We start from the raw sequence: 23,640 nt of genomic DNA on the forward strand, positions 1-23,640 counted from the left end.
AATTCACATCACATACTTTTAAAACTGTTAGCTGAGATGTGCTCTTGTGAATTTTCTCAAAACCCACCCTGGATCTGCCTCATCACCGAAAACTAGCTTGGATCTGAGGCCACTGCTAGTCCAGTCTGAACTCAGTGCTAACGCTTGTAATTACTGTCAGTTTTAAAGACCAAGACTTGATACAAATCATGCTATAAACTACCCTGCAGTTGAGGCTCTCACACTCACTACAGCAGCGTCTCTCAAAATATTCTCAGAGTCCTGATACTTCTTGGGGCCCCACATGTTCCTACTGTCAGCGGAAGAATCGTAAACAGCCATAAAGACTAAGTCTGGTGATAAATGATTCACTGCTTCTTTCATGAGAAGCTGCAAAGAATTATCCCCTCCCGATCAATTTTCTGTACAGGTAATGTGGGTCTGAGTGGGTCAGAGTGAGTGGGAGTGATAAATAGCCACTCTGGGCAGCTTTCTCATACAGCTGCAGAAAATGTGTTTGGCATTTATGAATGCTGTTCAGGGCTTGGCTAATATGGGACACACTCTGCAGAAAGAAGGGAAAAACCTTATGTCAACACAGAACCTGGCCGATCTCCCTGACGTTGCTGGAAGCGCTGAGACTTCTGCTGGCTGTTGATGCTCCTGGAATTAGCACTATTTCTGGCAGGTCCCTGGCTGATGCACTCAAAACAGCCCATGAAATGCATCTTACAGAGAAAATGGTTCTCCCTAGAAAATCACCAACTTCAGACCTGTCAAAAACTATGTGTTCTCCTTTTTTGCCTCTTCTCTGTGGAGGGAAACTAAAAGACAAGGTCCAACTTAAAACGACACTTTCATTTACATGTATAAGAAAGAGAAAGGAACATATCCACTAGCCCACTCCAATCAGCCCAGCAGCACTCAGAGTAAACTAGTCCTCACACACGACTGAACCATCTGGTTTTGATCACTGGTGAAACTGAACCTATGTGTGAAAGTAGCATGTAGCAGTAAAAAGACATGTCATTCTGTTTTGCAACAGAAGTGGGGGGAAGGATAATCAACTTTACTAAAAATAGCACAGGATGTAAACAGAACATACCGGCCAGGGCCAAACATGTCACAAAGCGCAGGAAAATAAATTACTCAGAATATAAAACATTTTTGGCTAATTTTAAGTAAGTATTAACAACCACCCAGGGACTAGCCTGACTATAACTGTATTACTTGGGAAGATATCACAGACCTTATGCCGACTGCAAGGTGAATTGCTGATGCTCAGCACCATTCATTACCAGGAAGGGTCTTTGTAGGGCTGCAGGCAACCAAACAGAGTTACAAATACAGCTGAGGGGTAGGCCACGGCACTCAGCAGCTCCAACAGTGTTAGGATTACCCCAGTTAAAACTGCAACTCTGAGGCAGGATGTGGCATTCTGCCTTTGGCAGCTCTGGCATTCACAAAGTCAAATCATAGCAAGGCAGTGATAGGCAGCTTTTCTGCGCCTTCTCCACACTACAGAGATGCAGAGAAGAGCAATTAAACGTGATATATCATCCATGCAGCTTGGAACATAAACCAAAGACTCTATGGGAGAAACTTAAGCAGGAAAGGACATTCTGCTAGCAGGTCAGCTGTTAGGGCAGAGACGCTGCAAGGAAACATGGAGAGGAAGCAAAGGTTCAGCAACATCACAATGCTTCAAATTTCAGCATTGCTTTCAAAAACAGAAAATCCACATGCAAAACTGATTGATAACACATTTTCAAAGACACCACCATAGTTATTTGGAACCAATTCCTCAGTTATGAAATAGTTCTTACAGAAAACCAGGAGAGACACAGGAAAAGAAATAAAATGTATTATGTGGATGATGGAGTTAACACTTTGACATTTGTAAAAGTTTCAACAATTCCAAGAAAGAAAAATTTCCAGTGTTCTCCAAACTGAATCTCTTCCTTGCTTTCTAAAACCATATAAATCCTTAAAGGAACAGTAAATATTTTACCAATGTTAAAATGCAAGTAGAATCCACCTCAGAAACAATCTCTCATTTTGATTTTTAATTGCACAGTTTAAGCTGAGTCTTTACAGTGAACACGATAAGCCTGCACTGCAGTTTTGTAGCACTTAACAATATTTTTAACCATAATCACGTTTATGAAAAAAAAAAAAAAAAGCCATGGAGTAACTCTGCAGCCCTGACATAGGTAGGAATTTTCTCAAGAATGGAAGATTCTATCAAAGAAATACCAGCAATGTGCACTCCCAGCAAGGAAGGCCAGTGGTGTCCTGGGCCGCATCAGGCAGAGTGGTGCCAGTGGGTCAAGGGAGGTGATCCTTCCTCTCCATTCAGCCCTGGTGAGGCCAAATCCAGAGTGCTGGGTCCAGTACTGGGCTTCCCAGTACAAGAGAGAGGGAAACACTGGAGTGAGTTCAATGAAGGGCCATAAAGATGACTGAGGGACTGCAGCACCTCTCATACATGAGAGGCTGAGAGAGCTGGGACTGTTCACATCTTACTGATGTGTACCAATACCTGATGAGAGGGTGTAAAGAAGACAGAGCTAGGCTCTTCTCAGTACTTCTCAGAGACAGGATGAGAGGTAATGAGCACAAATTAAACAAAAAAAAAACCCACAAATGAAACACACATGAAACTCCATGGGAACACAAGAAGGTGCAGGTGACCAAACCCTGAAACAGGTTGCCCAGGGATGCTGTGGAGTCTCCATCCTTGGAGATGTTCAAAACTTGACTGGACACGGCCCTGGGCAACCTGCGTTAGGTGACCCTGCTTTGAGCAGGGGGTTGAACTGGATGGTCTGGAGTGGTCCCATCCAACCCCAATGTTCTGTGAAATAAATCTCTGCCCGATGCAGGTCAACCAAGGACTGAGAGGAACAATTTCAGCTTTTCCTATTTGATTTATACTGCTCCTTTAATGAGAGAAATAGAAAAGGAGCATTATGTTTTGTTGGTTAAGAATCACATGAAAAAGCTGCCATCTTTCTCATATTAAGCTATTGTTTAGCTAAATACATTCAAACAGTCAATTCATTTCAGTGCTCCAAAACTCAAAAGGGATTAAGAACTGATGAAGTGTTTTAAAGACAATGTGCTGTCCGCATGCCAGCTCTCACAGGAGTGATACTGGAGATGCCAGACCACTGGCAGAGAAAACGCCCCTTCAGAGCAGATCACAGCAGCAAAGGCCTGACAAAGGCAGCACTTGCAAATCCTTGACTCTTTAACGTATAAAGCAGGTAACTCACAGGAACGAGCGATGTACAGTAAGTCCCGGCAGTTGTGTGAGAGTTAAACACGTGCTTCTGGGGAAGGTATTTCCAAGTTTGCTCAAAATTCTCAAGCAGGTGCTGACACGTTGTGGTAATTCAGAGAAGGAAACTTTTGCTCTTAATGAGACAGACTCAACTGCCTCAAAAACTGTGCTAGAAATTAAACCTATGCTTACAACACAGCCTGTTCTGAACCCGGCTTTGCTGACGTAGGGCCTCAGCATGCTTCCTGTCACTTTGAATTTTTCCAAGGACACATGTGGGCTGTGCACTGAAGCAGGTTGCCTCTGTGCTCCCCACTGCACTCAGAACAGCTGCGTTACAGCTGCATACAGTCTTTTACCACAAGAGCAGAGAAAACAGCTAAATGCTACTTTCGAGAAGGGGATTGCATCCCTGTCCTTTACAGGAAGGATGCTTGGCTACTTGCAGTAAACTGTGCAACACAGAAACCAGGGCATTTGCTATCAATAAACATATATATACAGCTTAGCCAACAAACAGAGAAATATTGCAAAACAGCTAAAACTTTTCCTTCAAATCTTTTTAAACATAGCACCCCCATTTATTGGCATCACTGAAGTATCTTCTTCCTGCATTTAACAGAAGACCTGAGATGCTTAACTCTGGAGTCCTTCAAGGAAAGTATGAATCACATTGCCTTAATATAAAATCAACTGACAACTTCCTGGCTTCATGGGGAAAAAAATCTAATATTCATGTCTCTCTTTAATACATTGATACATTAGGCCATAAGAACCAGCATAAAGACTGGAATGAAGAAAAAGGAAAACAGTTCAGAAGTAACAGCTGTCATCCCCGCAGATGTTACAGTGAGTGAGGCCACAGAGTCCAGCTCAGCATCACAATGATCAACCAGTTCATGTCCAGAAGTGACACAGCTCAATGTCTCTGTTCCTACCAGAGTTAGTCCATAATCTAATCAACCTGCTACAAAAACCAAGTGGCATTAGTAAATTTTAAAAATGACAAACAGAACTCAAAAGACAAATATGCAGCACTGACATCATTGTTGACATGTTTGTTGCATCATCAACCCTCACCAGCATGGTCCCTTTTCTGCCATTGCAAACGTGCAACATTCTCAGATTATGAAACTGCAAACACAGTAGCAGACGTGAAAAGCCTGCTTTTCACTGCTGTTTTCATGTCCCTGTTCACAGTACGTGCAGGCATAAAAAGAATAACCTCACACACGCAGAGTTTTAGAAGTTCAAGTGTTCAACACACTTAGCAGAAATATTTTAATGTTCAGGTTTATAGTGTATTCAAATCCAGAAACTGAGATCCTTTTCTCTTAAAAAAGTATCCCTGGCATATGACAGGAGATACTCTGTTCACCCATTCTCTTCCAGGGTCTATGCACAGTAATGCCACCACGGTCTGTGAATTCACTCTTCATCCACTCTGGGATAAATGAACAGAAAAGCAGGCCCTCCTTGTGGTATATTCAGCTAATGAGTTCAGGTCTATTGAAATCAACAGTTATTTCACTCAAAAACTAAACTGTGAATACTGGAAAACACATTGGAATGTCCCTGAGGGTTTTTTATGTTATTTTTCACATAGCTTGTATTAGTTCTTCAATGACTTTTTTAAATGTGCCCAGAAGTTGAATGAATAAAGTGTCCAAAAGGGAATGTTCATGTTATACAGACTTTCAGAGAACTATTCTTACATTTTTCTCCACAAACGGAAATGCTGTTCATGACCTGAAGGCTTTCTCTAAGGATCATAAATAGAACATTTCCTATTCAAATGGAATGGGAATTCCTAATGACACAATGATGTTTTATACATTCCCTCTTTCGATATGTGCCTTTGAATCACATCTGAAAAGCAACAATATAATCCTCACAAATGTAGAATACCTTTCCTCCATTTACAAGGAAGGTGAATAGAAAATGATGGTTTATTTCTAGCTTTTGTCACCACTTGTTCCTTCGCAGTTTCAGTCTCTCACATCTCTACTGTAAGTTACACTGTCATTGACACCAGTTGTGGAAACAACATATTCAGCAACAAAAAATGTTTAGAAATAAGGTATTATTTTAAATGGTTCTTAACACAAAACAAATTTGTATTATACACTTTCTAAATTAGAAAGTCCATTACCCCTCAGAACTTAAAAAATAAAAGAAATTAAAACTTGCTCTTAAAAAAGCCCTCTTACGCTATACTTAAGTCAGTCTGTATGCTTCAGAAATCACAAGGAAGCTGATTTCCTAGGACTGTAACGATACGCAGCTAAGAGAGGAGAACTGAATTGTTAAATTGCATAGACCAGTATAAACTTCCAGCTAACAATGAAAAAGTAATTATTGAGAGGCAATTCTGCATTTTACGTGCATTAAAATATTCACTTCAAATTTATTAAATCCTAAAGTATCAAAAACTGAAATAAAGATTCCATCAGCCTCACATTAACTTCAGCCCAGACTAAACTCTGGGCGGTCATATCTGTATATCCATAAAACATACTAAATTCTCCTAGACTTAACAGCCATAATGAAATTCTCTTCCTGAACAGAGAAGGTGCCTGCCGTAACCATTAAAAAATGAAAATCTAGTGCCATGCGTGCAGGGAAAAGCACCCTGACCCTCTGCACAGAAGGCAGTCACAGGACAGCTGTCTGTGTGCTCTGAAGCCTTTACCAGATATAACAGTGACCGTCCTTCAGCGGGCGGCAAAGACTCATCCTTCTGCAAACATCCAGCAAAAACATGGTCTCTCCAGTGCCGCCCATCAAACTCCACAGTCTGAGAGTCCATCACAATCCTGAGCACCTTAAAGCTTGGGTGCTTCAAGCATAGGGCGCTCTCTGATATGTTGGCTCTCCTCTCAGGACAGCTCTGGGTCTGAGAATAGTTAATTACCTTCAGATTCGTCTGAAGTTGGAGCCCTGGCTCATTCTTTCCTAGAAAGAGATGAAAATTATTTAGTTCTCAGTTTTATTTATCTCCATATTGACAACAACACATGTGTTGTGCCTGCTGAGGCGTGCACCGCTCACAGAGTACTCCAGCCTGTGGAGTATTTGGCTCAACCGGGAAGACAATTCACAGAGCACGATGAGAAACAGCACCGCTCGTTCACGTACGTCAAAGTGATTTTGTTTTCTGACAGGGAATGAAACAATCATAACAAACTCAGTCTCGCACCAGTTTTAGTTCAATTAAATTCTTGAGGGGAAAATACATGACGAAACACAGAATCAACACCGTATCCAGGGACTGTTGATGGGCACCACATACTTATTCAGGCTACTGGGCCTCTTCTAATGTTTTATTAACTTTGCTTTGGTGACCATTTTGTGTCTAAAATCTGAATTACTGGATTAGCTGGAATCAGCTGGAATCTTCTCTCACTTTTCACATCCTGGCAGCTTTCTGAAGCAAGGTCTTTCTCTGTATAACTCTGTAGACCTAGTAGTATTTGTTTGCCCTCGTGGCCTTGGATTCTGAGAAAAATACTGTCCTGCAACTGATTTTGGACACTTACCCTGAGGGTTTTGGAATCTCTCCTACCAAAAAGCTGAGGTTACTTTTCGTGATGCTGTTTTGCTCAGCTTCCCTGACTCACTTTGAGATTCAACTCGGGAATCAATACTGCTCCCACATGACCTTTCGAGAATTCTCCTGGCATGTTTCATGTTCAGTTTATGGAGAGATAAGTTACATAAAGTTCATTGTAACACATTCAGTACTTTAGCACAATGCACACAGATCTCACCGAACTGAATGGGAGACAAAAGTAAGTTCCTGACAGGACCACACTCTATAAAACAATTCATCAAAAAGCCCACCATGACTCAAGGTGTGTGTGTGAGACCTGAGTAACGTGCAAATTCTCTGCCAAGTTTCCCTCTGGCAAGCTTAGACAACACCAAGCATCTTCTCCTTACAGTTGTGCAGGATGGAACATTGCAAGGTTGCTGCTTGAAGGCTCTTTCAAGCTGATACGTAGAAATGAAAGAGGAAATTCAGCTGGGAATTTAAAAGCAGAATCAAAAGTGCAGAGACTTTGGAACATTCCTGGATTTAATAGGAAAAAGTCCTTTCCAGTTCCTGGAAACACGTCTCCTTTTACTGGAGTAAATTCAGAGGGGGAAAAAAAAAAACCCTACAAAAAACAAACCACAACCCAGCATGTCCTTTGCCAGCATGCACAATCATGGCTACCACATACAGAACCTTTCAGTTCCACAGCGCTTTGTGTTACGAGGCATGCTACATCTTAGCCACCTTGAGGCACTTCTACCTCTGCTGCTTCAGGGTGTGTTAGAAGATAATCAGTCACTAGTCACTTTTGTTTCAAGCAGAATCCTAATAGGAATGAGTTTCTTCAAGAAACTGAGACGCTGCATTAGCTGTACGGCGAAAAGAGAACCTTTTGGAGCACATTGTGCCAGAACAACCACTGACTGAGCTGATGGCAGAGCACACTCATCTTGAATCGAGACACGGCTTCTCATGACATCTTGTGGCAGTGTGACAAGCTGACAGGGGGTTTGTTTTCACAAAAGTAATTTAAGATGTTGCGAAACACTGATATTAAAGAAAGCCAAATACACAACAAAAATCCCCAACTTATAATCAAATTAAGCTGAACAGACAAGCAACACTTTTATAAGAAAGAAAAATTCCCCTTAAAAATATTTAAAGACAAAATATAGAATAAGACCATTATTTTGAAGTAATAAAATAGTCAGAAAGCTGAAACAAGTTCAGTTTGAAGCAATTCAAACTGCATGTGAGCTACAGATCTAAAGACAAGTATACTTAATGTACTCTTACCTATTCTAACTAGAAAATCAGAATCTCCTTTTCAAATTCTGGCTTGCAGGGAGAGATTGGTACAGAAGGGAGAAGCTTCATTGTCCAGAAACTTAATTACAAACTGATTCAATTAGACTAATTTATGCTGATATTTATGCTGCATGTAACTGGAGAAATATCAAACCAGCAAATTTTACTTCCCATTTGTTTTCAAATTCTGTTCTGAGAAAAAATGTCTTTTAATTATACGTGAAAAAACACCAATTGTGGTTCAGTACTGTCCTAATTGAAAAACAGCAGTCCCAGCAGAATCAATAAATGGTCCACCTTGAAAAGGAAAGCGAGAAGTAGCTCTAATTAAATAAAATTAAACCAAACACAATTCCTTAAGATACAGTCTTATTTTCAAAAACATACTCATCCTGAAGGCACTTAAGAAAGATGTTTTCCCACTCATTAACTGAGTAATGCTTAATTCACACTGGTTTTTTGATTAAATGTATTTGAGTTTCTCTCTATGCAACTTGGTGTCTGAAATCCTGACTTAGCCCCTCACACAGCTTCTGGAGCAGAGGTAGATTTTCCTGTCAGGGCAGAAGGAACTGGCTTTGTCCAGACTTTGATGCAGGATAACAGAACTAAACACAAGCAGGTTTTACATAGTCAGAGATGAGCACTGGAGAACAAAGCAAAAGCTTCTGGGAGGAACATTCAATCAGAACCGCTGCTCTTACTGAACAGCCATGAAAGGGTTTTCAAAAGCAAACGTCTGCAGTAGCACCTTCAGAGCAGTAAAATTCTACACCAGGAATAACTCACATTTGGCCTTCAAACGTGGAGAAAAAGAAAAAAAGTCTACATCTCATTCCTGTCCCACATTCTTAGATTACTGCCTCTGCCAAATTCAGCCACAGCACCCAGGTGCAATGAACAACCAAGACCCTCCATTCTGCAGCGGGATCCACGTGAAAAGCCATTCCATGCAGTGCCGTTCTCCTCAAGAAGCACCCTCTGGAAATCCCGGTGAAGGTGCTCCTGGGAAGGCAATGAAAGAGGAAAGTTTTAAACACAGTCTTTACTCAACTGTGCCCTCACTGTAAAGTGGTACAGCAGTACCATCAGACTAGTGAAAGGCTCAAGCAAAGGTGCCTGCAACTGCTTCGGCGGGCATTAATATGAAGCAAATAACATCAGTCCTGCACAGAGAGGATTCATCCCACTAGATACCTACTTTGTTCTTAAGATACTTATGATTATTTTGTAAAAATTGTTTAAAAGATCTGATCTATATCCTGCAAGTACTACTCCTCTTTCCAAACCACGTGTGAGAAGTGTTCTTGCGTGTCACCCTTACACTCAGACGTTACTGTGTCATGAAATACATTAGCACGGGTCCGAAAGACAGTCTTGTCAGAGCTAGGATTGAGGAGACCCAGCAGCTCAACTCATCCACCACAGGCTTGTCACACACAGCATAAGCCCCCTGACACCTCAGATCAAAGATTTGTAAGATACAAAAAGGGCACTTTCCCACAGAGATACTCTGAAGCCATAGACATTGAAGTCTGCAAAGTCTGCAGGACTATCGTAACTCCACAGAAACAAATTAGACATTTAAGCCCCTGCCTGCTGCCTTGTCAAGCTGCACACACCTACTTCGTGTGCAATACTGAACTACATTTTGTAACCTGCTAGAGATTGAGAAACAGATTTTTGGCACAAGGGGTTTGCTGGCACAGTTACACAAATATAATTGTGGAAACTGTGAAAGTAACGGGAGGTTGTGAAGCATGAATTGGGCATCCAAGAGTCAAGCTCTCCTTCAATACCACAGGTTGCTTCTGGCAAAATCTGAAGAGGCTGCTAGGGGCAGGGAAAGATGTCACCACAGACACAGCATATCGCGATATCCAGTATAAAAGACAATAAAGCTGTTGCTAAACAGAGAAATAGCAGTGGGCTACCAATCCACAAATCCTGATCTCTAGTTGCCTCCACTCTGAAAAACGGTCTACAGACGAAAATTAGGGTTTTGTCCATTTTTACAACACAGTCGCAACGCAGTCTTGAGACAGTACAACATGCAACCTGCTGCACACAACAGCTTTCAGCAGCTGCCTTCGCTGTCGAACATGAAAGTACAACGATTTTGCAGTCGCTAGAGGGAGGCATCCGGCATTTTACTGCTGCTGCTCCTCAAGAGTCTGCAACTCAAATTTCAGGGCCCTGCTGAAGGGAAAGATTGTTTGTGTCAGATCTAAATACTGACTAGTAAGTGTTGCAAAGAGTTTGGCTACCTATTTATCTTTTTTTTTTTTTTTCTTCTGTAAGGAACCCTAATGGACACTCAAACAACCTTCAGGTAGAAGCTAAAATGATCTTGGAGAATATTATCTCACTGAAGTGCATCCTTGTCTTTGAAAGCAGGTTGGGAAGCAGAGTGGCAAGAAGGTAATCTTCACATAAGCTGTGGAACCCTGACACAAGAATGGATTTCTCCTGCTTTCAGAAAGCAGTTTCTGAAGATCAGCAAATGTTCTTCTTCATGTAACTCTGTCTTCAACTGACAGGGACGTAACAAACCCTTTCCAACTTTGTGGTGTAGACATTGGGTGAAGTTACAGAGCCTCAGCATACAAATTTTCATGGGTTCTCCAGACCTAGATTATTTCCCCAGAAATTAGAATGGAACACAGAAGACTCTGCTCAATCGTGACCCACAACGTGCTGTAAGAAAATAAAATGTAACTGTGAAGCATTAAGGAAGTAGGATCTGGACAAGACCTCTCTGGGCCAAGCTTAGAGTAAATTATATATGTAGATGATAATGAAAGACTTTTGTGATCTATTTTTCTCTCAAATTCTGTTTTCTAGAATTTATCATGACTAGTTATGTCTGTAATGGGACACTATACTGCAAACTTCAGATGCCTGAATTGCACAGCCCTAACTTTGTGTGTATGTACATACCCCTTATGGGCTGTACAAGGCTCTGAAACAGAACAGGTCATGACCAATTTGTGTAATTTAAACTTCTATGGTGTGTCCTTGTGCAGCGCTGATGGCTGTGTCTGGTGGTGGAAGAAAGAAGTAAGCTCTCCTAATTTCCACATCTTAATCAGTTTAAGGTCTGAAAATGAGCCTCGAAGGACCTTTATGCTAGAAGCCTTTTAACTTGGCATACAAATCATAAACTAATTTTTAAAGATTGAGGAAATGACCCCCAAAAAGAAAATGTCCCTTTCCTTACTACGGCTTCTCCTCCAGTCTGGTTAGAGCATATATTTTCAAGACAGGAGCAAAGCCTGTTTTCAGTTTGCACCATTACTGAAACCTTGGGATACAAACACAGTCAACCTTGAACAACTTCCTCTGTCTACATGGGACAGAAAAAAAAAAAAGAGATGAAGCAGTAATGGAGATAACAGCTGCCAGTCACAAGCTGGGACTCAACACCGGTCTTAGCCAGACAAGGGCAGGCCTCCTCCCGCAAGCCATGAGAAACACACCACTTCATTATCTCAAAACGGAGAGCAGAGGAGTTGCGTGCGTTACTACAGAGCAGCTCCGAGCATCCAAACCTTGTGCAAAAGCTCGTTTAGATAGGAACAGGCAAGAGGCATACGAAAGCAAACAATTAATAAACTAGGCCACTACTTCCCAAACATGATAGACGTTTTGGACGCTTCTCTCTGCAGTCTTCACCAATTTTTTGGTACTTCACCTGTAGACGTGTCAGGCCCTACACTTAGCTGAAAGTACCAAACATACTCAGGTAGGAGCAGAAATGCCAGAGACTGCACAGAAAAATGCTCACTCTAATTCTTCTTGGTTTATACGCTGCAGCGTAAGGTACAATTTGTGCTTTAGAAACTCCAAGGGACAAGTTTGTTAGATGTTCAGTCCCTGTGGACTGCTTTCCTTTGACTAGTATTGTCTTTGACTATGCAGACAAAAGCCTTTGTACAAACCGCGTCGATTTTAGTAGAGTTCTTCAAGTTTTACCTTCACAAGAAGCTTAACCTGACAAGAGCTGGAAGATGAGGTGCTGGATATTAGCCTAAATACTTTAACCGTTTTGTCTTTCAGAACTGTCTGTGTAGAAAGAACCATTACACCATTACTGAAGCATGGCAGCTCTTGCTGCCTTGATTCCTAACAAACAGCCTCACTTCCTATCTCAGCTTCCACTCATATTCCTAGCTGCTGTATTTCTTTGAGGGTACCATTCCATAGAAGGACGGTGAACAAGTATTTAGAAAAGCTAATATAGAGCTCAAACTTCTAAGAAAAGTGTTTATAATGTAAATAACGAACTGGCATGTCAAAAAATCACAGGAGACCCTATACTGCCAAGAGAACCTAAACACAACGAAGCGTAAGAAAGCGAAGGAAGCCCTCAGTGAAGTTTTACAGACTCCATTCAGTTACTTCTGTTAAGCACTAGCTTCAGCAGAGCCATGTCCAATCTCAATCAGGAAAGGCAAAAAATCAAACCATGTTCAATCTATTTCCTCTGTACGCGCTTTTGAGACAGGACTTGAAATGATGTATCGTGTGCTTTTAAATCCCATTTTGATTGAAACGTTTCTCAAAACAGAAAAATCTCACTTTAAAACAAAATCTTTCTATACACATTGCATGTATGCAGCAAAATGACTGACGGTTTTGAGAGGAAATCTTATTAACACCTCCATTTCATTTGAGAATGACTGTCTTGCAGCAATTACAATAAAAAATAATTTCAAACCTAATTTTTATAAGGAAGTGCACCTTGAAAACTACTTGTTACGCACCAAGGGCTTTCACATCCACTTCAGTATCAGTCATTTAATTTCTGTTCTGCAATCCAAAAAGCACCAGAGTGAAGAGCATTAACCAAACATCTTTCAGCATCCAGTTATGAACTGAACAACACTGAAAATGCAGTCAAAGGGGAGCAATATTCACTCTCGCCCTCTTAAAAGACACTAGAATAAAGGATATGGACAAGAGTCTGAATATAGCTCCTGTCACTCACTGGTTCTGTTAAAAAAAAACCCACAACAATCCACTGTAATATTGCAGCTTTATTTCAAAGTGAATTGGAGTTTTGGCAAGACAATTTTTTTAATACAAAATTGATACAATGTAAAATAACCTTCAGAGATTTCCTAGAGCAGATTACAGGCTGTAAACTCAATCAAATGCACTATCTAGGAAAAGGTTAACTTTGTTCAAAGTCTGGTTTGCAGATAAACACCAAGTCATCCTGAAAATCGAGTTTTACTTTATGTGCCAGAAAGCCAAAGCCCACCCAAACCCTTGCTTCCCAAGTAAGCCCAGTCTCAGTGCAGTTCTTCTACCTCGCTCTGTTTCCAATTCACAGTAGCAGCTGTGACTAACTGTACATAAGAAACACATCAAGATTTTCAACAAGATCTTCAGTGAGTAAAGATCAACCTTCACATCCCCGATATTTTAAAGTGTTTTAAGGAGTCACAGACACCAACATAGTTGGGCAAAACTTTACAAATTTCCAGTTCCAAAGAACTCGGAAGCCCATCAAAAAAAAGTTCCAAAGCCCTGTAACAGTTCCCTTTAAACTATTTTATTTTAGCAGGTCAATTTCACAGATCTTGGGATCACTAATTATTTTTATTCCTATGTCTACAGCACATCAAAATCCCATCACATAAACGAACACTATTAATAGGATCCAGAGGGGGAAAAAAAATAATCTGTACAGTCCTGCAAATCTTTTACCATTCTTGCCACACACTCAGTAGACCGCAAGGCTCCTCCCAAAATACATCTTTTTTTTTTTTTTACCTTTGTCTGAAATGAAGTTTCTCAAATAGAAAACCTATTTTAAGAACAAAAGTTATCATTATAGACAGAGTTTTTCGAACGTCCCATTTTTGGGTATAACTGTACAACTTGGCTTTATGACAGCCCTGTAGGCACAGGAAAGACGCTCTTCTTCACTTATGAAGGCTGCAGAGAGCTACCAGACAGGAGCGAGATGCTGCACTACCCCAGCTGTGAAAATAACGGCTACTGCAATTCTTATACTTGCTGCTCCCTCTGTCCCACAACGCAAAACAGATCTGAACCTTCCGAACCACACGATGTCGTGCAAACACATACACTTCGCAGATGAATGCACGGGTCTGCTCTCCGCTCTCTGCTAGGCTTGCTTCCCACTTCATGACTCCTGGGCTCATCAGTCTGCCTTGTTTTATGGTGGCCATTCATGTAGTGTGCGAGGAACAGCAACAGTGAAAAAAGATGCTAATCCAGTAACCCCAGAAAACCTGCAACTTTAAGTCTTCCCCAGAAATCAGAAAACTTCCCTAGAAATTGGAAAACTTCCTTTTCAGGCTCTTTGCCTTTTTATTTCATCTCTGAAATACAGACCAATCCTCCATTATTGCTGCTCTCCACCCTGTGACACCAATGTAAACAAAACCCAGTGACAGAATAATCAAGTTTTGCCAGTGAAAAAAAGCACCTTTGTCCCTCTTAGTAGAGTTACAGCAGCATTTCGAGACCAAAGCCTCAGGCATCCTATCGCCACAGACCCTGCTCCCAGGTCCTCTGTATTCACGTACTCTGCAATGCTTTGGATCCTGGTATTAAAATGGAAGAGACATTGAACGTACTACATGATCACAGGAACAGACAGTGATTTCTGTGAATTTCTAGCTACATAAATTTGTGTGCAACAGACCTATTTCGTGCCTGGTGACATTACAACGCAGATTTAGCTCTCATGTGAGGCTGACGAGTCATTCACTATTCACTGGCATTGAACAGTTTTGCCATAGCCACCTCTTCCAGCATCGTAGTCTTGCCGATACTCATCTCGGACCTTACAAAGGAGGAAAAAGGGAAGTCCAGTAAAGACAAACAAAAATAATTTCTCAAAAACTATTACACCACCAGCATACAGTCAGACTGAGCACACAGCATGTAAGTGGCCACAAGGAGCTGACAAAACAGAAGGTAAAGTGCGTAACGCAGAAGCCCAGAACACCGCAGAAACTAACTGCCTTTTTAATAACATCCAGGGGGGGCTGTTTAATCAAGCCAGCCAAGGCGAGGATCGCTAGCCTCATGCTTCAGCAGCAAAAGCATCCGCTACCGGCTCAACTTCAGCTAAGCTACGTGCTGTCCTTTGCGTTCCTGACAGCCTTACATCTTCTCGGCTTATTTATAGGCGTTACCTCCCCAAGCAGCCAAGAAGATCTGAAAGTACTTTCAGCGAAATACATGAAAAAGTTACTTATTCTTAGCAGATAACATCATCATGGACAAGATGTCTTACAGACTAACGCACAGTGCTATCTTAAACACTAATTTGTATGTTGCTATTCCTGGTGTTGTTCTGTGCTCATTCAAAAGCATTAATCTGGCAAAGTCGCCAGTCCCTTAAAAAGTAAGCTGTACAACCACCTACCTGGCCCCCTGACCTTCCACGACCGTACTGTCTGCCCTCCTTAAATCCTGCATCCCAGTCCGTCCTTATGATCCTATCGTCAAGCCTGGTCCCGTTGATGTACCGCATTGCATTTTCAGCATCTCCTCTTGTGTAATACCTTACGAACACGTTAATGAAAAAAAAAGGGCTTCTATTTTCAACACACGGAAGAAAGAACAACATCAAATGGGCTACAAAAGCAAGTATTTGCTTGAATTTGGTCCCTGCTCGGTTACTTTCAAAAGCAGTCGCTTTTATGAAGCTACGTGGGCTAAGAAACCTGCGAGTGAAATGCAGCAACGTGCGGGAATCAAGTTTGTTAAAAACGCATATATTGCATCAAGCTCTTTAACCACGCTCACCCTCACAAGCACAGAGCTCTGTTACTAAAGAAAGAACGGGAAGCCCCACGCATGCTCCGCCCATGCTGCAAACTTTCGCTCTTTGAGGGAGTTCGCTGGAACCAGCACAGAACAATCTTCAAAGAGACGAAGTCACGTCATGAAGTCAACACACGCCAGGGATGTAAGGCACCCCAGCAACTTTACGCGTACACTTGTACAAAAAGCAACTCCTCTTTACTCGGGCGCTGAGAACAGGCTTCTACAGCAGAGGCCAACCGCCTAGAAAGTGCCCGGCTTCAAGTACCACCCTGAAAGCGACCCACGAACCCGCACCCGACGTGCGGCGTACGCCTGCCTTCTCCCGCCCAGGACGCCCACAGGCGCTTCAGCAACCCGGTAATTTCACGCTCGGGTAACTCCCCCGTGACTCGGAGCCTACACGCCAGCTCCCCCACGCCCAGACCGCTCCCGCCCACCGCTGCAGCGCCCGGCACAACCGGCCGCCGCCGCCGCGGCGCGGGGCCCGCTCCTCCCGCCCGGCTCCCGCAGGGCCGGCCCGCAGAAGGATACTCCACGAAGCAGAAGCCGCAGGCGGTTTTCTTCACTTTGTCCAGCCCCATGATGACCTTCTTGATGTCGCCGCTCTTGCCGAAGAGCTCGTGGATCTGCTCCTCCGTGGTGTAGAAGGAGAGGTTCCCCACGTACAGCGTGCAGCTCTTCCTCAGCAGCCGCTCCTGGTCGTACCGCGTCCCCTGAGCCGCAACGACAGCGTTACCTCCCGGCGGGCGCGCAACCGGGCCGACCGCACGTTACCTCACGCCTGGGCCCGGGCCGACCGCACCGTCCCCGTCCCCGTCCCCGTCCCCGCCCCCGGCGGCAGCGGCGGCGGCGCCCCGCTCACCCGGAAGTGCTGGTCCCGGTACTGGCTGAGGTCGGCGTAGGAGTCGCTGCGCAGGATGCTCAGCGTCCCCCCAGAGCACATGGCGGCGCGTCCGCCCCGCGGCGCCTCCCCTCGCGCATCCGCGCACGCGAGCTGCGGCCGCTGGGCGGACGGCCAATGGCGAGGCGGCCCGCGGCTCTCGCGAGAGCGGGCGGGGCCGGCCCTCGCGAGCGCGGCGGAGGATGGTGCTGCGGCGGGTGCTGCTGGCGCTGCTGGGCAGCCCGCGCCTGGTGGAGAAGCTCTCCGAGTCCCGGCCCATCCGCGCCGCCGCCCGCCTCACCGCCGCCGCCATCACCCGCGGGCAACTCGGCGCCCGCCAGGCGGGACGGGACCTGGGCCCCCGCCTGCTCCGCCTCCGCGACACCTTCCTCGGGGAGCTCAAGGACGGCGCCCGGGCGCGGGGCTGGCCGTGGCCCCCCGGGCGCGGGCCGGGCCGAGGCGGCCGCCCCGGAGCAGCGCCTTGACGGTCGCGCCGAGCGGGAGGCAGCTGCGGAGCCGCAGCCGGCGCGGGATCCCGCCACGGAGGAGGAGGAGGCCGCGACCGCTTCCCGGAGGACGCGTAGCGTTAGAGCCGGCGGGTGAGCGGGCCCCGGGGCCGCGGCGACGGGCTCCTGGGGACGGCTGGAGCCCATCCGCCGCTCCGGGACCGGGCACGGGCGGCCTGCGCCAGCCACGGAGGACGCCAGCGTTACCCCGGCCCGCGGAAGGCGGATCGCGAGCTGCGGACTGAGGCTGCTTTCCCATCGAGCCACGAGCGGTTCCCCAATCCAAGCATGAGAACGTGAGGCACGCGGGTTCCTGGTACGATGGATTTTCATTTCAAAGTCAGTTTACACTTTGCCCAGCACTCAGTAACAGGCAGACTCACATTAAGCATCATCCAGAATACTGTCAAGATTGTTAAGTGCTTGATAAGAAACTTGAAATAAAAACAAATGTGTCACTGGAATTCCTTTAACAATTTCTGACTATACAACAGTAATATTCTGCACTTGATACAGCTTTGATACAAAGAGTTCTAAATGTTGATGGTGAGGGATAGGCTAATCACCCATTTTACAGGTAGGTAAAAGAGGTTCAGCAGCTATCCTAAAAGCACACCTCAAGTCTATGGTAGCAAGAAGGGTTTAGGGAGAAAAAAAATTACCAATGGAGCCATCCTAACTATAAATATGGAAAAGGATGTGCCCATCATGTGTGATACACTGGGCTGTTTTACATAGTTGCTATATCTGACAACATATATGAGACTAAAGCAGTTAGCCTTCCTTCAGGGCCTGTTTCAATGTTTAGTCCAGCTGACCTGAAGCTTAGGTAGCTGGAGAGGATGATTTCCATGCTCTGCATCACTCCTGGTGACGAGAACCTTGTGGATTATCTGAGATACAGGTTCCAGCATTGCTGGTAAAATTAAACCTCCCACCAACACAGACTTCGGTGTGCATGGATGGAAAAACTGCGCGTACAGTGTAAATGCTAAAGGTCTAGCTGGTGAGACAAAAGCAGCGCGTTTTCGGTCCGAGTTAGTATTGGTAGTCCCGGCTCTATCACAGGTTACCTGTGGAGCAGTAGAGAAGTCACCGTGCCATGGGAATGGTGCTCCATTGCATCCATGAAGAGTTTCAAGATCTACCACACTGAAATTGCCAGAGATCCTAAGTTTTATGAAAATAATTTTCAAAATCTAAAAAAAGACGTTCTAGAAAGCTGAAAACAGTAAGCAGGACATGTGGCAACTGCTGTCATCCCAACATAAGAGAGCAGAAAGGAAATGGGAAAATACATTTGGTGTCATAACCACCTGCACTACTTTGTGAGCCATCAGTACGTACGTGCACCCCCTCTCCCCCTGCCTCCCCAAAACCATGCACCTTTAATTTACAGGCTTGTCAATAATGAGGGATGAAGGATGTGACATGAACAGGTAGGGGAGGCTTAAAATGCTCTACACAACAGCAAGAGCTGTGTTCCTTAGAAACCTAGATTGTACGTATAGTTTGGAAGATACAGGCAAATCCTACACACAGGGAATTTTTCCTAGCTTCCCTTTAAAGCCTGGCTTCGACGTATATCCTTGTCTTTTAACTGGCTCATAAGACCTTCTGTAAAGTGGTGTGGATGAAGAACTGCAAAAAGCATTGCTGCCTTTGTGAGCAGAAAGAATTCAAGTAACGGATCCATTTCATAGAGAGCAGCTTGACCCACGATGCATGTGTCCAATTAGTGTCTCCCTCCATGCTGGGATGTTTTGGATACAGAAGTTCATGCAGGCAAAACCAAAAATTGTTGGTTGTGCTACACCATTACAGAGCATCACTCTCAGCTGAAGCTCGAGGTTATTTGTATCCCACTTTAAAGTGAGCCTGCTCTCCGACAGAGCGCCAGAATGTGACCTGTCATTCCCACTAAGCTGATTTAATGGGGAGCGGTTACTGAAAGGGGAGGGGGATGCAGCTCCTCCTTCGGATCCTCACACGCTCCCCTGCAGCAGAAGTGGTGGGTCTCTAAGCCCGCAGTAAGCCAGGTCGGAGATCCACCTGGACAAATGCCTACGAAGGACCAAATCCCGCTGAGTTACCCGTTCGGTGTCCACGCAGCTCTGTGGACCAGCTCGCCACAGAGCTCGTGCTGCACCACACCGCTGCCAGTGCTGGAGCCATGACAGAGCAATGAGTGCCGCAGGATGTGCCGCGGGAGGAGGACCGCCCAGTTTGCTGTACTGGAACAACAGACAGGCTTAATGCCATCAAAACGCGGCACTCCTGAGCTGCTGATACGTCACACATAGGGAGCGCGTCCTCAGGAACGCAACTGCAGCAAGAAACGCTAAACAGGCAAAGCGTGGATTTTGGGATTTAGCACAAGTACTTACACTGAAGCGTCTTCCGTGTTCTAAATCAGATTCTGGCAGATCAACGCTGGGGATTTTTCAAGACAGAGCCACTCAAGACAACGTTACGGTGCCGGTGCCTATATTGTGTCTGCAATCTGGTTGCATGACAGAGGAGGCTCTGGATTTTTAAGAGCATAAAAATAAAATGTGAGTCAGACCAGCTTTCGTCTAGTCCTGTAACCGCCCTCCAGCAGCTGAGTTAATGCCTATTATCAGTAAAAACCACACAATCTGCAAACCTCTGTCAGGGATTATAAGGACTTTCAAAAATAAATCTCACATGGAAAGAGCTGAGCTTGAATCATGGTTTTGGCGGGCTCTGATTTCATCCTCTCTCATCGGGAAAATTATGTAACTTCTTATGAAACATGACAGGGCAACTCAAATTTTAAGCTGGTTCTACCAAAACTGGCTATACTGGTGAGTGTAAGGGCATGGAGAAAGGGAATAAAGCGACTCAGGGGAGCTCCCAGCAGCACTACTTGTGCTGAAAGTGGGTCTGTGGAGAGGGAGGTCTCACAGCTTTGGGCAGCGCGCAAGTGAGGTGAAAAACTAAAACACTGTTCTCTTAGAGGTGCTGCTGACCCCTGTCCAGCTGAAGGATGTACAGTCCTAACTGACTTCTCCAGTTTCCACTGAACAGGAAAGGGATTTGGGGAGGGTCCTCCATTGATAAGTGGGGAAATATCAAAGTCTCATTCCTGAACAAGACACCACATTTTGTCATTGTGGCTCTGACTGTACCAGGGATTATAACAAACACATGGCAGTGATTGCAGGTAAAGTTGTTTGCTCGCTGCTCTACTGCTCGGCAGAGGGTTTCTTCTTCAGACCCAGCCATGTCAATGACTTCTATATGTGTGTCCCTCTTCTTGATGTTCAGCAGAGACCTGGGAGGCATGTAGGTGTGAGCAAAGAGTAGAGTATAGTGCCTTGGGTGGTTTGAGGACTCTGAATGCACGAGTTGCTCCAAGTGAAACAAGCATGGGATCAGTCCCCCCTGGTGTAAGCACCCAAACAGCAAAGCCCCGAGAACATTGAAAATAATAATGACATGTTTCCACTTCACAGCTCTGCTCTGTGACGTGCTGAAAAGGACTAATGGCAAGATGAGAGGAATGAGAAACCGAGGTTCTTGATGACTGAATAGGGAGAGAAATGCCAAAGGGACAAAATAAAACAGCAGTAACGTTGGATTGCCCTCAGAACCTGCCAGCAGCCCAGGTGACCCATGGGAACGTGACTTGACCTGTATTAGCTGAGGGACGTATTTCTTTAACATTTTAAAACCAGCACCGATGGCCAGAACATGTAAGATCCCAAAGAGCATTATTCCATTGACTGTAAAATGCGTAACTCGTGGATGACTTCCATGCAGTGCGAGGTTATGAGAATTAAGATTATAGCTGAGAAAATTGAAAGGGGTTATTACCATTTTCTCATTTAGTTGACCTATTACATCAAATAAGCTGTTCTTTTTAATGCTGTAGAGGTTGTCTAAGCCCATGGAGGTAAAATAGAAGGTGTCAGCTGTTATGAAAACAATGGCAGTAAAACACGCACATAGGAAAAGCTTCAAAAAGTGGTTTATGATGGTTTTAATGCTCTTTTGAGACTCAACAATTAAACCTGCCCAGTAGAGCAGGGGCATTAGAGCAAATGCCAAAAAGGTTGGCCTGTTGAAAAACCCAGCAGTGGTTACAATACCTATGAGAGGGCTGTGTGTAGGCCCTGCTGAGCTGCCATCAGGCTTTCTTGAGCAAACCAACACCATGAGAAGAGCAAAGAGAAGTCCTTCAAGCGTGTTGGTAAACGTCCTCGTGTAAAATACCAGAGTGACATATGATCCGGCAAGAAGCACCAGCGCTTTCCACGGATCAGCTTCCCAGAAAGGAGCTAATCGATAAACGCTGTAGTCAAGGATGAAAGAAAAGACCGTAACGAGAAGGCGAGGCGATACAAGAAGGGTGTAGCTGTTGATGCAACTTGAACATACGTCCAGCTGCTGCAAAGACTTGATCACCCAGTAGGTAACTCCAGATGTCATTAACGGGAAAACAACTGTTCTGCAAGGAGAGCTGGAAAGGAACTCCCAAGGATAGTAGACCTGTAGGTTTAAAATATCTCCTATAAAGGAAGAAAAAAAAAACGTACATACATACATTACCTATTTTATTCAGGAATTCAGCATTAGGGATTCAACTTAGTGGACGAGGCATCAGGATGCAGAGCAGTCCCTAAACTTTGTGGGAGTCTTCCATCCATTTTTACAAAGCTTCACGGCAAAAAACCAAAGTCTGTCACGGCGATGCGGTCCCCGGCGCCGCTGGCAGCGGGCAGCACACGGCAGAAACGGCCACCCGGACCGGCGGAGCCGCGCCCGCCCTGCCCGCATGGGCGGCTTCGAGCAGAACGGGAGCACGGAGCAGCTGCTCGGTGCGGGCTCCTACGGAAACACGGCCGTGTCCCGGAGCCACCCTGCGCGGCGGATACGCGCCCGCAGGGGCGCAGCGCGGCTCCGCCTGCCCGCGGGGCTGCAGCGGACGGGACCGGCCCTCTCGCCCGCCGCTGCCCGCTGAGGGGCCGCGGCCCCGGCCCAGCGCCCCTCCCGGCAGCGCCCGCCGCCTTACCTGCCATCACCTCGGGCGACTGGAAGAACTCGTCGGGGTGCAGGTAGCCGGCCTGCGGCAGCAGGCACCAGCCCGCCCGCAGCGCGGCCAGCAGCGCCCACAGCCCCCCGGCCCACATCCCGCCGCGCCGCCGGGACCGGGACCCGCCCCCGTCCCGCCAGGGGGCGCGCGCCCGCCGGCCGAGGCGCCGCAGCGGGAGCCCGGCGCGCATGCGCAGCGCCCTCTGCCCACACGGCGGCGCGGCCCGTCGGGCCCCGCCGGCTCCGCGCCGCGTTCAACAGCGACGTTAAATGCACCTTCTATTTTAATTACTTCATAACCCACCAAAGAGAGAGCAGTAATAACCGCGTTTGGGTGGCAATGTGCAACAACGGTGGGGGTGAGGGCTGCGGCGCTGCGTCACTGCTGCGGCCACAGCTCCCCAGGCTAAAGGGAAGGCACGGGAGGCCCTGTTCTGCCTCTGCCCCTCCGAGCCCCCGGGACCGGGAGCAGGGGAGCGAGGGGCAAACGTTAATTTCCCCCCAAAAAATGAGCATAGGAGTAGTCTGGATAATTTTTAATTACTTCTCACATTTATTTGTTATTTTCATTTATTTACATTATTATCATGTGGTTTTACCAGATTTTTTTTTATTAGGGCAAATGTTTTTTCATCCCAGGATCACATGGCAGTAGCTATGGTCAAGAGGACGCCGCCTGCCAGCAGCACAGCTTGTGTTGTTATTGCAGCTACGGATAAAAATAAAAACCGAATGCCACAAACCAGCAGATACAGAAACAGTTAATCAGAAGTGAACTACTTTGTTCCGCTAACAGCAAATACAAGTTTCATGCAGAGGCACTCCAGATAACCCCCTGCGGAAGGAGAAGAGCCACAAGTTTCTTGGTGGAGACTGCATCAAAGTAAAGATGACATCTCTCTCAAGCAGAGAGTACTGGTTGTGGAAAGTCAACAAACTCAGTGGATACACACATTTGGCTTCATTCTTTCCTCTGCCAACACGCAGTCCCCTCCAGGTTTCTCTGGCCTTCTTTTTTGGCCCGTGACTTTGGAGACACCCCCTACTTTCTTCTACTGGAAGGTGAAGGACCTTGCCCCTGGCAGAAGCTGTATTCTGGACTGCAGGTTGTCTCTGTGTCCACAGTCTGTCCATCCTCTGTGCAGCTCTACCCCTTCTGGCAGCAGAGCTCAGGAGAAACTGTTGCCCCCAGCAAGGGTAGGATGGGGTAAGCAGGGATAGAGGGGCATGACATAACAAGCCAGGAGGCCAGAGAGGATTCACTAGACAG

At 45.6% G+C, this 23,640-nt stretch overlaps 3 protein-coding genes across 3 annotated transcripts; 1 reads left to right on the forward strand and 2 right to left on the reverse strand.

The window, feature by feature from the left end:
• Window positions 1-13,130: 13,130 nt before the first annotated feature.
• On the reverse strand, window positions 13,131-16,869 carry NCBP2 (nuclear cap binding protein subunit 2). Its single transcript, XM_086467935.1, has 4 exons — window positions 16,789-16,869; window positions 16,458-16,639; window positions 15,523-15,661; window positions 13,131-14,934 (listed from the first exon to the last, which is right to left on the reverse strand). The coding sequence occupies exons 1-4, from the start codon at window positions 16,867-16,869 to the stop codon at window positions 14,863-14,865; spliced, it is 474 nt and encodes a 157-aa protein (XP_086324061.1). The 3' UTR covers window positions 13,131-14,862.
• Window positions 16,870-17,009: 140 nt separating this feature from the next.
• Window positions 17,010-17,291, forward strand: NCBP2AS2 (NCBP2 antisense 2 (head to head)). The gene has a single exon (XM_086468498.1). The coding sequence runs from the start codon at window positions 17,010-17,012 to the stop codon at window positions 17,289-17,291; it is 282 nt and encodes a 93-aa protein (XP_086324624.1).
• Window positions 17,292-20,288: 2,997 nt separating this feature from the next.
• Window positions 20,289-22,468, reverse strand: PIGZ (phosphatidylinositol glycan anchor biosynthesis class Z (Gwada blood group)). The gene is made up of 2 exons (XM_086467945.1): window positions 22,351-22,468; window positions 20,289-21,847 (listed from the first exon to the last, which is right to left on the reverse strand). Exons 1-2 carry the CDS (start codon window positions 22,466-22,468, stop codon window positions 20,289-20,291), a joined length of 1,677 nt encoding a protein of 558 aa, XP_086324071.1.
• Between the last annotated feature and the right edge of the window lie 1,172 nt (window positions 22,469-23,640).

This window comes from Leptosomus discolor, chromosome 7 (genome assembly GCF_034619465.1).
Source record: "Leptosomus discolor isolate bLepDis1 chromosome 7, bLepDis1.hap2, whole genome shotgun sequence".
Lineage (NCBI taxonomy): Eukaryota > Metazoa > Chordata > Aves > Leptosomiformes > Leptosomidae > Leptosomus > Leptosomus discolor.